The following is a 10715-nucleotide window of genomic DNA, read 5'->3' as shown; positions in this document are numbered from 1 at the left end:
GGAGGGCCGCGCCACGCTCCACGCCTGACGCTGAGGGGAGGAGGGCCGCGCCACGCTCCACGCCTGATGCTAAAAGGCAGAGCCGAGTAACACAGCCCTGGTCTGACCCTCAACTTGCTCCCTAAACTCGGTTGACATCTACAATCAAGACAGCAGTGAAACCACAGGAGCCACCGCCTATGGGCGCTTTGCGGAAGCTGGCAAGCACGCACAGGCCATTAAGGAGTCGAGACTTTTTTCTACCGGAACCCTGGAAGTCCTTCAGTGGAGCAGCCACCGAGCAGGGGACAAAGCAGGTCAGTAAGGACCAAGCAGAGAACCCATCTAGGGGGCTGTGGTCACACAAGCGACACCTGCATCACCGAGGCCTCACCCTCCCCATCTCTGTGGCTCCACCAGGCACGTGTCAAAGACACGCCACTGAGCAGCTCTGACAATTACTCCGTGAGTTTTCTTTAAAGAAAACAAGTTGTAAAACACAGAGAACTACAAGAATAAAATAAACACCCAGGTACCACCTGCCCAGAAAAAATGCTTGTTAAAAATTATCATTGTTTCCAATCTCTGAAAAAAGTGAACAATTACACACAAGCTGATTCCATCCCTAGACCTACTCCCATACGCCAGCCTCCCAGGAGCAACTGATATTGAGAATTTGGGGTACATCCTCAGGACGACTTACATCCTCTTCCGAGCATATGCTGCCCCACATGTATACACAGACCAGTACACGTATGAACAGGGCACAGCAGTACTGCAGCCCCACACATATACACGGACTAGTACATGTATGAACAGGGCACAGCAGTACTGCAGCCCCACACGTATACACAGACTAGTACATGTATGAACAGGACACAGCGGTGCTGCAGCCCCACACGTATACATGTAGTACACTAGTACACATATGAACAGGGACAGCAGTGCTGAGTGCATGCTCTGTCCTAGTGACACACACGGAGCTGCACTGCACGTCATTCCTGCACTTTCACGTGGCGTGCATCTGCGATCTGGCCGTGAGAACACACACAGCGGGGCTCACTTCTAGTCCTCATGCACGTCACTCGGAGCTAGCCACACGAAGCCAAGTGTTCGCAGCCCCATCTTGCAAGAGACAAACCCCTTGCCTATCTCCCCAAGGCTGTGTCTGTGGCTTTGCAAGCCGGAAGCCAGGCCTGGGCACACGCTGCAGCTCTCTTCAGAGCACGATGCCCACAGGGCAGGTCCGCAGACCAGCGACGGCAGTCACACCAGGCCGCCTACGCCAGCACCACGATGCAGCCAGGCTGGGAAGCGCGGTGGCCGACAGAGCAGAGCGCTCAGCGGTCAGTGGGGCCGTGCAGCCTCCCCAGGCGGTGCGTCCGCACCATCCCAACCCAATCCAGAGACCCAGGAGTGGGCGTGCCTGGCTTGCGGGACACCCAGCGATGGAAGGGGACCACCGCCCTTCACCAGCTCAGACTCAGGGCCTCAGGGCCCCCAGCCCAGCGGGTGTCAGAGGTGAAAACGCTGAGTGCCGAGAAGGCAGCCCTGGTCTATGCGGTCATTGTCCACGAGGACACAGCGTTTGCGGGGCTAGAACCCAGCCCAGAGCACACGGACCTCCCCGACCCTGCCGGGGAGAGCAGGCTCAGCCCGTCTAGAAGCCGTCCTCACCATCACTCCAGAGTTTTCGAAGGCTGTCCTCACCATCACTCCAGAGTTTTCAAAGTAATGTTCTGAACTAAGTTTCTAAGCTGCTAAAAGTGACTTGTTATCTAACCAGGGTGTCCAACTCAGGGTGTCCGAAGCTGAAGATAACAGGTAAAGTGCTATTTTGGGAACGATGTTGGGGGTGTGGCTAGTGACGTTCTGTTTAAAAATCACACTCCCGGCCCCTGCACCTTACAGCTGACCTGCTGGTGGCTCCCAAACACGGCTCCACAGGACAGCAGCGGCCAGGACCAGAGCCAGCTGACTCTCGGCAGATCACAGCCCCTGTGGAGGGCCAAGCTGAAGCTGGTGCTCATGTGTGCTGACTGACCGATGGCCCCACCAAGCCCCACCCTGGCCTGAGAGTTCACGGGATGGAGCCTGCTGCGTGTCCCCCAAAGTCCCCGGCCCCCTTGTTAAGTGCTGTCATTGCTGTGTGCCATTAAGTTGATGCTGACTCATAGCGACCCCACGTAACAGAGCAGAACTGCCCCATGGGGTTTTCTTGCCTGTAATCTTTATGGGAGCAGATCACCAGGCCTTTCTTCCATGGAGCCGCTGGATAGGTTCAAACCACTAACCTTTTGGTTAGCAGCTGAGCACTTAACCACTGTACTACCAGAGCTCCTCAGAGTCACATACCAAAAAAACAAAACCAAACCCGTTGCCATCGAGACAGGGGCTTGGTCCGCCTCGGGACGCCCCCAGCTGGCCCCCAGCTCCCGTGTCGGCCTGGCACACTGGCCTGACACACGCCCGAGAATAATGGAGCACAAACAGGCCACGGCCACCACCAAAGACTGCCGACATCGTACGGAAAGGGCATGATCTCACGACTTACCAAAAAAATGCAGTTCAAAACAAGATACAGTTTTCTCAGTTAAAGGGTACCGATTTCTAAAAAGGAAGACTTTGGTGATGGTTCTAATAATTTTAAAGGCGTAAACTGGCCCAGCCTTCTGGAAAGCAATTTGTATCAGAGCCTGGAGAGGCTAGGTCCACTCAGAGGCACTGACTGAGGGTCATGCAGACATCGGCTGACCAGCTGCATCCCACTCTCGGGCACCACGGGGGCTACCTGGTGGCAAGGAGGGCAGAGAGTCAGAGCATGGAGGGGTGGGGGGGGGCAGACCACTGCAGCACAGAGCAGGTCACACCGCAAGGTCACAGGGGAGCCCAGTTTTGTAAAAATAAGAAACGTACACACAGACGCAGACCACACGATCCTTCCCAAACTGTTGAGTAACTTCTTTCTCACCGTTTTCTTTGCTTTCCAAACTTCTTACAGTGAATACAAACTCATCTCACAACGAGAAAAAGCACACAGGAAAATAAATCTTTTTCAAATGACTGGTTTTTACAACATGGTTACATAAAAAATCAAATCAAAACCACCCTCCTGTAGAGAAGGTGACGGTTGACTGAACTGCAGTCTTAAAAACGGTTAGAATGGCAAAATTTGCTGTACATATTTTACCTTGATAAAATAAAAAATGTTTAAAGAATGCTTTCCCTTTCTCCTGCCTCACTCATGCTTCACGCTTCAGATACTAATATCTGAGAACATTGTTGCAAAGATCCAGCTTGATGGGAAGACGGCTCTTCTTCGTTATTTGCTGTTTGCTAATTCTCGGTGTTCTACCCTCAGTAAATCTGTACATAGACTATATTTAAAACCCTGAAGAAAAGGTTCCCCTGTGAAATTAAAAAGTTCCTTTAAAAACTTTTCACGAGTAGCCGTCCACATACTTTCATGCAAAGTTTAAAAACGAAAACAGACACCTTCCCACTTTCACACACTCTGTGAAGGGTGCCACCAACACGCCATCACAGCTCTCCTTCCGGCACCTTCTTTTTGCAAAGTGCCTTCAGTGAGATCACCTGATCCCACAACACGTCTGCGGGGTGTGCCAGGGAAACCCCCCGATAACCACCAGCACAGTCCTGGCCGGCCACCTGTAGCATCGCAAGGGCCTTGCTCCTGCTTAACGTCCTGCTCTGCCCACGACCTCTGACCCCCAAACAAGGCCCACAAGAGCTGCAGAGGCTTCTGACTGCTCATCCCATCTCTAACACCCGACATCCAAGGTGATGTGGTCACAGACAGCTGTTCTCGGATTTTCCAGACGCAGCCCCCTGAGCTTTGAGCTCACCGTCCTAAACTGCAAAGTGGAAGAGATCGGAAGGTCCCAGCCAGGCCCTCCCTGCTGGACGGAGAACAAGAGGTGAGAATAACGCCCACACCTGAGCTATGGAGACCGCGGTCCCTGCCTGCACCCGCTCACACTCTGGGCTGAGGGGCCTGCGGCAGCTGAGGCCGGGGCAGCCGGGACCCAGGGAAATGGGAGAAATGGGGCGGCGGGAGTCTGTGCACCTTTCCAACTTGCGTTTTGCCTAAACTGTGGACAATCTCTATTTCTGTCCCGTTTGAAGTTTTAATTCCTTGGTGTGGATATTCAAGGATGTATACAAATCAAAGCTTTTAATTCAGCGTTTACACGGCCCCACCGCAGAAATATACCAACCAACCGACCAGCTGCCATCCGGCTGATCCCGACTCCGGTGACCCCACGTGTGTCGGAGTAAACTGGGCTCCGGGGGGTTTTCGACGGCTGAGTTTTCTTCCGAGGTGTCTCTGGGTGGACTCGATCCCCCAATGTTTCGGTTAGCGGCCGAGCACGCTCACCGTTCGCGCCACCCAGGGACTCCCCGTAGAAATATAAAGTTCTGAATTTTCAAACGTGACTTTGTAGTACTGGATCTACTTCACCAGGGCTTTAAAGTGTAAGTTCTGACCCACAAGACACACACCAAAGGACTCAGCAGGGGCACAGCACCCGGAACAGAAGGCTGCCTCTCTCTTTCCCGTTATTTCGACTTAACTGTTTCATTACCACCAAAGGCCTGATGAAGCAAAGGCTGCCACCCTCAAGTCAAGACAAATTCCAAAGTTGAGAGCCCAGGACAAGCTGTGACCCCTGCTCATCCTGGGGAGTGAAAGGGATTCTGAGAACTAAGCACGTCACCCCAATCTCAGGCAAGTTTCTCCAGAGTCCTTTCAAATCTCTGCCTCGAGATTTTTGGAACCAGTTGTTAATTATGTTTTGATCAACTCACATATACTATTTATAAAACCTTTCTTCAAATTCATCGTTTAAATGGAGAAAAGCTTAAATTCATACACGGAAAGAAGCTGTGGAAGCATACTAGAAAACTGCCTTTATTTTATTTTGAAATCAAGGAAACACGCACACACGTGAATACACGTGTGAGCACACATGCACCACAGGCACACGTGTACATGCACGCACACACTCGCATGCACATACACAGCACGATACGCACACGCGTGCATACATGCACACGCACACAAGCACAGGAGCACACACGTGCACGCTCACGCACGCATGCACACACATACACAAGCACACTCGCCCACCCCTGTGCTCTGCTCCTCTGAGCCACTTCACTTCTAGGGCAGGGTCTGAACCGGGTCAGCACTGTTCTGATGACACCTCACTGCTGGAGAGGGGACCGCCAGCCACCTCTCAGAGACCCCGCGTAGGTTCTCCATGGGAAACTCCCCACAGCACAACTGGGAGCCCAGTGACCCCAACTCCAGCCCAGGAGGCTCCAGGACAATGCAGGCAGCCAGGGCCACCTGGACACTTGCCTCTGGAGAAGCACAGGCTGGCCTCACAGGCCCCTGGCCTACGCTCGAGCTCCCTGGCCACCTGAGCTAGGACAGCGTTTTCCCAACCAGCACCCACCGGGTCCCGGGGGCCTGCCTGGCAAACAGCTAAGTATGAACAACCTGGAAAACCATCCTCTCTTCAAACAGACAACCCGCCACCAAGCACAGCACACTACCCTCCGACGGAGCTGGCAGTCAAAGACCCCAGTCTCCTCAGGGCCCCGTGGGCCAACCGTGGCTAAACCGAAACCCCCATGAGCTCCCGAGACACCCACTGCATGAGCATGACAAATCCTCCTAGCTCACCCCAAGACAACCGACACTGCCAGACGAGGCCAGACAGAAAGACAAGGATGAAGACGCTCCCTGTGCCCCTTCAAGGACGTCCCCTGAGAGCCGGCCATGCAGAAGGGAAATGCTTAGAGACCACCTTTGCTCTACACTAAGTGGGGCTGCCCAGCGCTGGCCTTGTGCCGGCTCCCAAGAAGTTATTTTTCTTTTTTCTTTTAAATATCACTGTTACCTAAGCCTATCAAGAGGAAAAGTCAGTTAATGCCGTTGGCCTGAATGAGTCCCCTGCCCCAAGTCCGCGCTCTCTGCAACAGACGGCACGCCCTCTGCCCAGACCAGCTCCCACGCCAACCTCGGCCATCTCTTGTGAACGCGAGAAGAGGCTCAGCCCACAGAGCCCACCAACCTCCACGGACGCTCAGCCACAGAGAGCACTTCCACGGGAGCGGTTCTGTTTGGAACACACCATCTTCAAGGGACGGCACCACCTTCGCTGCAGCAGCACATCTGAGACGGCGGGGAGCGGATGGAACTGGGAGAAGGCATGACTAACAGCAAGCGGCACCTGACACCTGTGCGTGTGTCCTCCCTGGCGGAACCCTGCTGCTTGACAGAATGATCAGCCCCCACCACAGCTGGGAAACTGAAGCTCCAAGAAACAGTATGGTTTGTCCGAGGTCCAACAGTAGGCACGTCCTCAAGTCATAACATCTGGACTTCTAAGAATGTCCCTGGTGCCGAAGAACTTGCTGCTAAAGCTGGCCACCAGCGTTTCCGGCCTCCCTAACTTCAGAGGTGGCAGCCCTCCACCCTCTGCCCCTCAGCTGCAGACTAGGCCTCCCAGAACTGAATCCCAGCTCACCCACAACGGGGGCTTTCTCTCTCCTCTCCCTACCAATAGCTAACACCTTCACTGACGTAAGAACCAATGCCTCGGACACCTGTCCTCAGAAGCGGATCCACCTTGGAAACATTCATTCTACGATAAGGAGCAATCACACGCTCCCAGGCCGAGGTATCTAGGTCTACAGGCAGGAGATGATTCTCTGCCTGGGAGTGAGAACCCACACCTGGCCAAACCTCTCAGACCAACAGGAGAGCAAAGTCTCCACAACAGCCGCATAAACAGAGGTCTCAGGTATTAGCAGAAATGCTAACTGTGCCAAAAGATTACCCTCAGAAGGGAGCGTCCTTACCATGAATGCCCATCTGAAAAGATGTTTCAAAGTCATCTACGCCTATGCTAGTTTGGGTAAAATATCACTTTTCCCTTCTTTCAACTATCATCACTGTCTTACGCTGCCGTTACGACTATTCTAAACTGTGCGGAACTACCAGTGCTTCTCAGCGTACTCGGGACAGCGTCTCTGCTGCGGGAGCCTCTCCGAAGGCGCCTTACATTTTCCAGTTATCGCGGAGTACGTAAAGTTAGACTCCGTTACCTTCCAAAGAGCAAACACCCAAACCCACTGCTGTCGAGTCGATTCCCACTCATGTCTAAATATAGGACAGAGTAGAACTGCCGTATAGAGTTTTCAAGGCTGTAATCTTTAAGGAAGCAGACTGCCATGTGTTTCCCCCGTGGAGGAGCTGGTGGGTTCCAACCACTGACCCTTCAGTTAGCAGCTGAGCGCTTTAACCACTGCACCACCAGGGCTCCTTAATGAGCAAATACAAGTGCAGTAATATAAATATCTCTGCACGAAACCATCCTGGTGCAGCAGTTAAGCGCTCAGCTGCTAACTGGAAGGTCGGTAGTTCAAATCCACACAGCAGCTCTGCAGAAGAAAGGCCTGACGATGTGTTTCTGTAAAGATCACAGCCTCGGAAACCCTGTGGGGCAGTTCTACTCTATCCTGCAGGGTTGCTTTGAGTTGGAATCAACTAGACAGCACACAAGAACAACACAAAACCATCCTGGCAAAGAACTTGATCCAGACTGTTTGCTGCACCCAAATTCAACAAACAGGAGCCGTGAGGATCTAATGTGTGGAAGATCTACGACTTGCCCCCAAGGTGATCACAGTGAAATCTGTGTCCCTCAGCTCTCCACCCTGGACCTGGGGGAGCTATCTGAAGGAATGGACTGCAAGGGACAAGCCCTTTTCACACACGACTCCAATTGCCACAGACCTGCGGTTGCACTTGACACCTTGGTGCAGCTCTGAAAACTCACCCTCCCCAGGACCCCCGCAAGCTGGCATCACTGAGCCGCAACAATGACGGGCTGTTAGCCGAGCAAGACATGCTTTCCTAAGTCACTTCCACCCCAGTTTCGTACACTGTTATGAGGAAAGTTTCCAACACAGAGAAAGCATCAACTAGAAAAATTTAATATTTCTGATTAACCGATTACGTGATGTTGCGTGTATGTACAAATCGTTCCGATTTACACCTTGGATTGGGACAGGCACGGCTCAGCCTTAACTACGTTTCTGTTGTCATGAAAGTAAAGTGAAGTAACTAAGCAGGGTCCCTAATAAGCAGATAAGCTGAAGGTGGGGATGTAAACGGATGGATGTAAATCTGATTTCCAGAAAGCATTTGGCCCCCTGGAAGCACAGCCTTCAACATCTGTAACTTGATGTCAGCATGTACTGCTCTGCAATCACAGACGTGGAGACATGCAGACTCACGAGAACCCATGCACAGAATGAGCATTTTCACGGATTGTTCCAAGGGTTTGTCTGCTTATCAAATGCAGACATCCCAGAGCTGACTGAGATGAGGTAAACACAACAGAGCACTCTTCCTAACCTTGCTCCCTCCTCCCCAGCAAAAACAAAGAGGTGGGCTCCACCTGCGCTGGCCTCAGAGCAAGGCAGCCCAGCCAGCCCCAGGTGACTGGACAAACCACGGGTCTCAGGGACCACCCGGCGCAGCTCAGCCTCTCTCCAGCCCTGAAGTCAGACAGCGCACAGGTCTCCCAAACCTCCCTTCCCACAAGACTCACCCCAGTTTTCAACAGTGAACCGCAGCGTGGGGGAAGTCCGAGACGCATGGAAGGAGAGTGCCGAAAAGGCAGGACTGCTCAGGGACATTTTAAAAAAGACACAAAGGTATGTGCCTAAAAACTAGCCTGACGTTTCACACAAGTCACTACAGCCATGAACTACGTCTGCCAAACGTTCCTAAAGGTCGGACGTATTTTCACTAAAAGGCCGAAAACACACATCACAAGCAGAGCGGACCTTCACTGAAACACTCCACAAACGCTCCAGCACCCGGAGTTTGCTGCAGCCCCTCCTCTCGGCAGCACCATGGAGACAGCCTGGGCTGTAAACCTCCCCGCGCTGGCCGAAAATTGGACCGTCCCACCCTCACACGGACGGGTTAACCCTCCTCCTCTTCCTAAGACACCAAAATTCTGCCAAAGCGACCGGTCCTGCTCCAGACAGCAGGAAGGGCCCCGGGAGGGGCGCCGTGGGCATGGCGGTCTTCACTACTGCCGCTGCCGCTACAACTGCGCCCGCCCATGTGACCCGCGAGGGCGGAGCCTCCGGCTGAGCCCACAGCCCTGAAGGCCGGGGGAGTGGATGGGAAGGAGGAGGCGACTCCCTCTACGATCTGCGACAGGCCGGCAGCTCAGGGAATCCCTCACTGTCAAACATCAGCTGCAGGGCCGGCGGCAGCCTGTGCAGAGAGACACTGAAGGCTGAGGCAGCTTCTGCTTCCCGAGCCTCCCTCTGCAAACGTTCTGGGTTCAAACCACCCTCAGATTCACTGGAGCGTCTGGAGAGCCTCTGACCGCCAAGGGCTTCAAGAGTCACAGAACTGACCAGGCGCTCCTGACAAGGTCCACGCTGAGCTGAAAATACTGAGCATGACAGCTGCAGCTAAGCTGATACTCGAGTGTAGTTTTGAGACAAGGACGCCACCAGGAAGGACGTGTGCCTGGAGCATTCTGCTCAAGCTGAACTAGAAGCTGCAGTGTTGGGGGCCCAGCCACCCCAGCTCCCACAGAGAGGCCACCCTGCCATGACAGCACCTTTGGGAGGGGTCTCTCCAGCCCCGTCTCAGGACACCTAACAGAGCCAGATGGTAAAGGAGCAGAAAGGAGTCAGGTGGGGACACGGGCTAGACACGAGGAAGGGGAAGCCCAGCCAGCCGAGTTCCAAGTACACTTGGCTCCCACGAGGCCCACCCTCCAGACAAGGAAATAAGCTGTCCCTGCCATCGCTGCTACTGCTGCCCACGGGGGCAGGGGCACACAAGGCCAGCCACCCCACTACGAGTCCACCGCAGCCAAACTGTGAAATTTGGCAACAAGCAATGCAGGACACACAGTGACAGACCAAGATGTCATGGGTGGGAAACCCACAGCCATACTGGGCGTGCACACACACATACAAAGTGCACATGCACAAATGTACATACACAGGGGTACATTATACACACTAGACTACATACACACACACAGTTATACGTACACATGCAGGTATACATCCACAAACAGGTGTACGCACACACATACACACAAGCGTACATACAAAGAGGAGTCTGTTACGCATACAGGAGCACATACACACGGGTACGAACACACACACAGATGGACATAAACACACCCAAGAGTACATATACACGCGGGGATACATTAGACACACACAGGGTATGTACACACACAGACATATGTGAACACACAGGAGTAGTGACATACACAGGTGCACATACGCATACATACATGTACACACACAGACGCATATGTACACAGACAAGTGTACACATACCCACACACACCCCTCCCCCCCCAGCCCGGGCTGCCACAACACCTGTTTAGAGGCTACACCTGTGCAGCCCCAGCCCCTGCATCGCAATCAAACAGACCGCCGCCCGCGGGGTAAGACACAGGTGACCTTAGCGTCTCCGCGAGTGCCGGCACTTCCCGGAACTCGGCGGCGTGCGCAGACCCGCCCCCTCCCCGCGGGGGGCGGCCACTTACCTGGGGGCAGCTGGAAGTTCTGGATGTTGGTAGGGTTCTGCGGCGGCTGCGGCAGGCGCGGGGCCAGCACGGTGGGCGTCAGGGTGGCCCGGAGGCCGG

The 10715-nt window shown here is 53.8% G+C and overlaps 1 protein-coding gene across 1 annotated transcript in view; it reads right to left on the bottom strand.

The window, feature by feature from the left end:
* TAF4 (TATA-box binding protein associated factor 4) overlaps nt 1–10715 on the bottom strand; it is a 157298-nt gene that overhangs the window by 95797 nt on the left and 50786 nt on the right. The window contains exon 5 of the mRNA XM_023741421.1: nt 10617–10715. Within this exon, the coding sequence (XP_023597189.1) occupies nt 10617–10715 (99 nt within the window). The remainder of the gene's footprint in view (nt 1–10616) is intronic.

The sequence above is a fragment of the Trichechus manatus genome, unplaced genomic scaffold (genome assembly GCF_000243295.1).
Source record: "Trichechus manatus latirostris isolate Lorelei unplaced genomic scaffold, TriManLat1.0 scaffold00008, whole genome shotgun sequence".
Taxonomy (NCBI): Eukaryota; Metazoa; Chordata; class Mammalia; order Sirenia; family Trichechidae; genus Trichechus; species Trichechus manatus.
The sequence above is the reverse complement of the archived record's forward strand: the minus strand, read 5'-3'. Positions and strand labels throughout refer to the sequence as shown.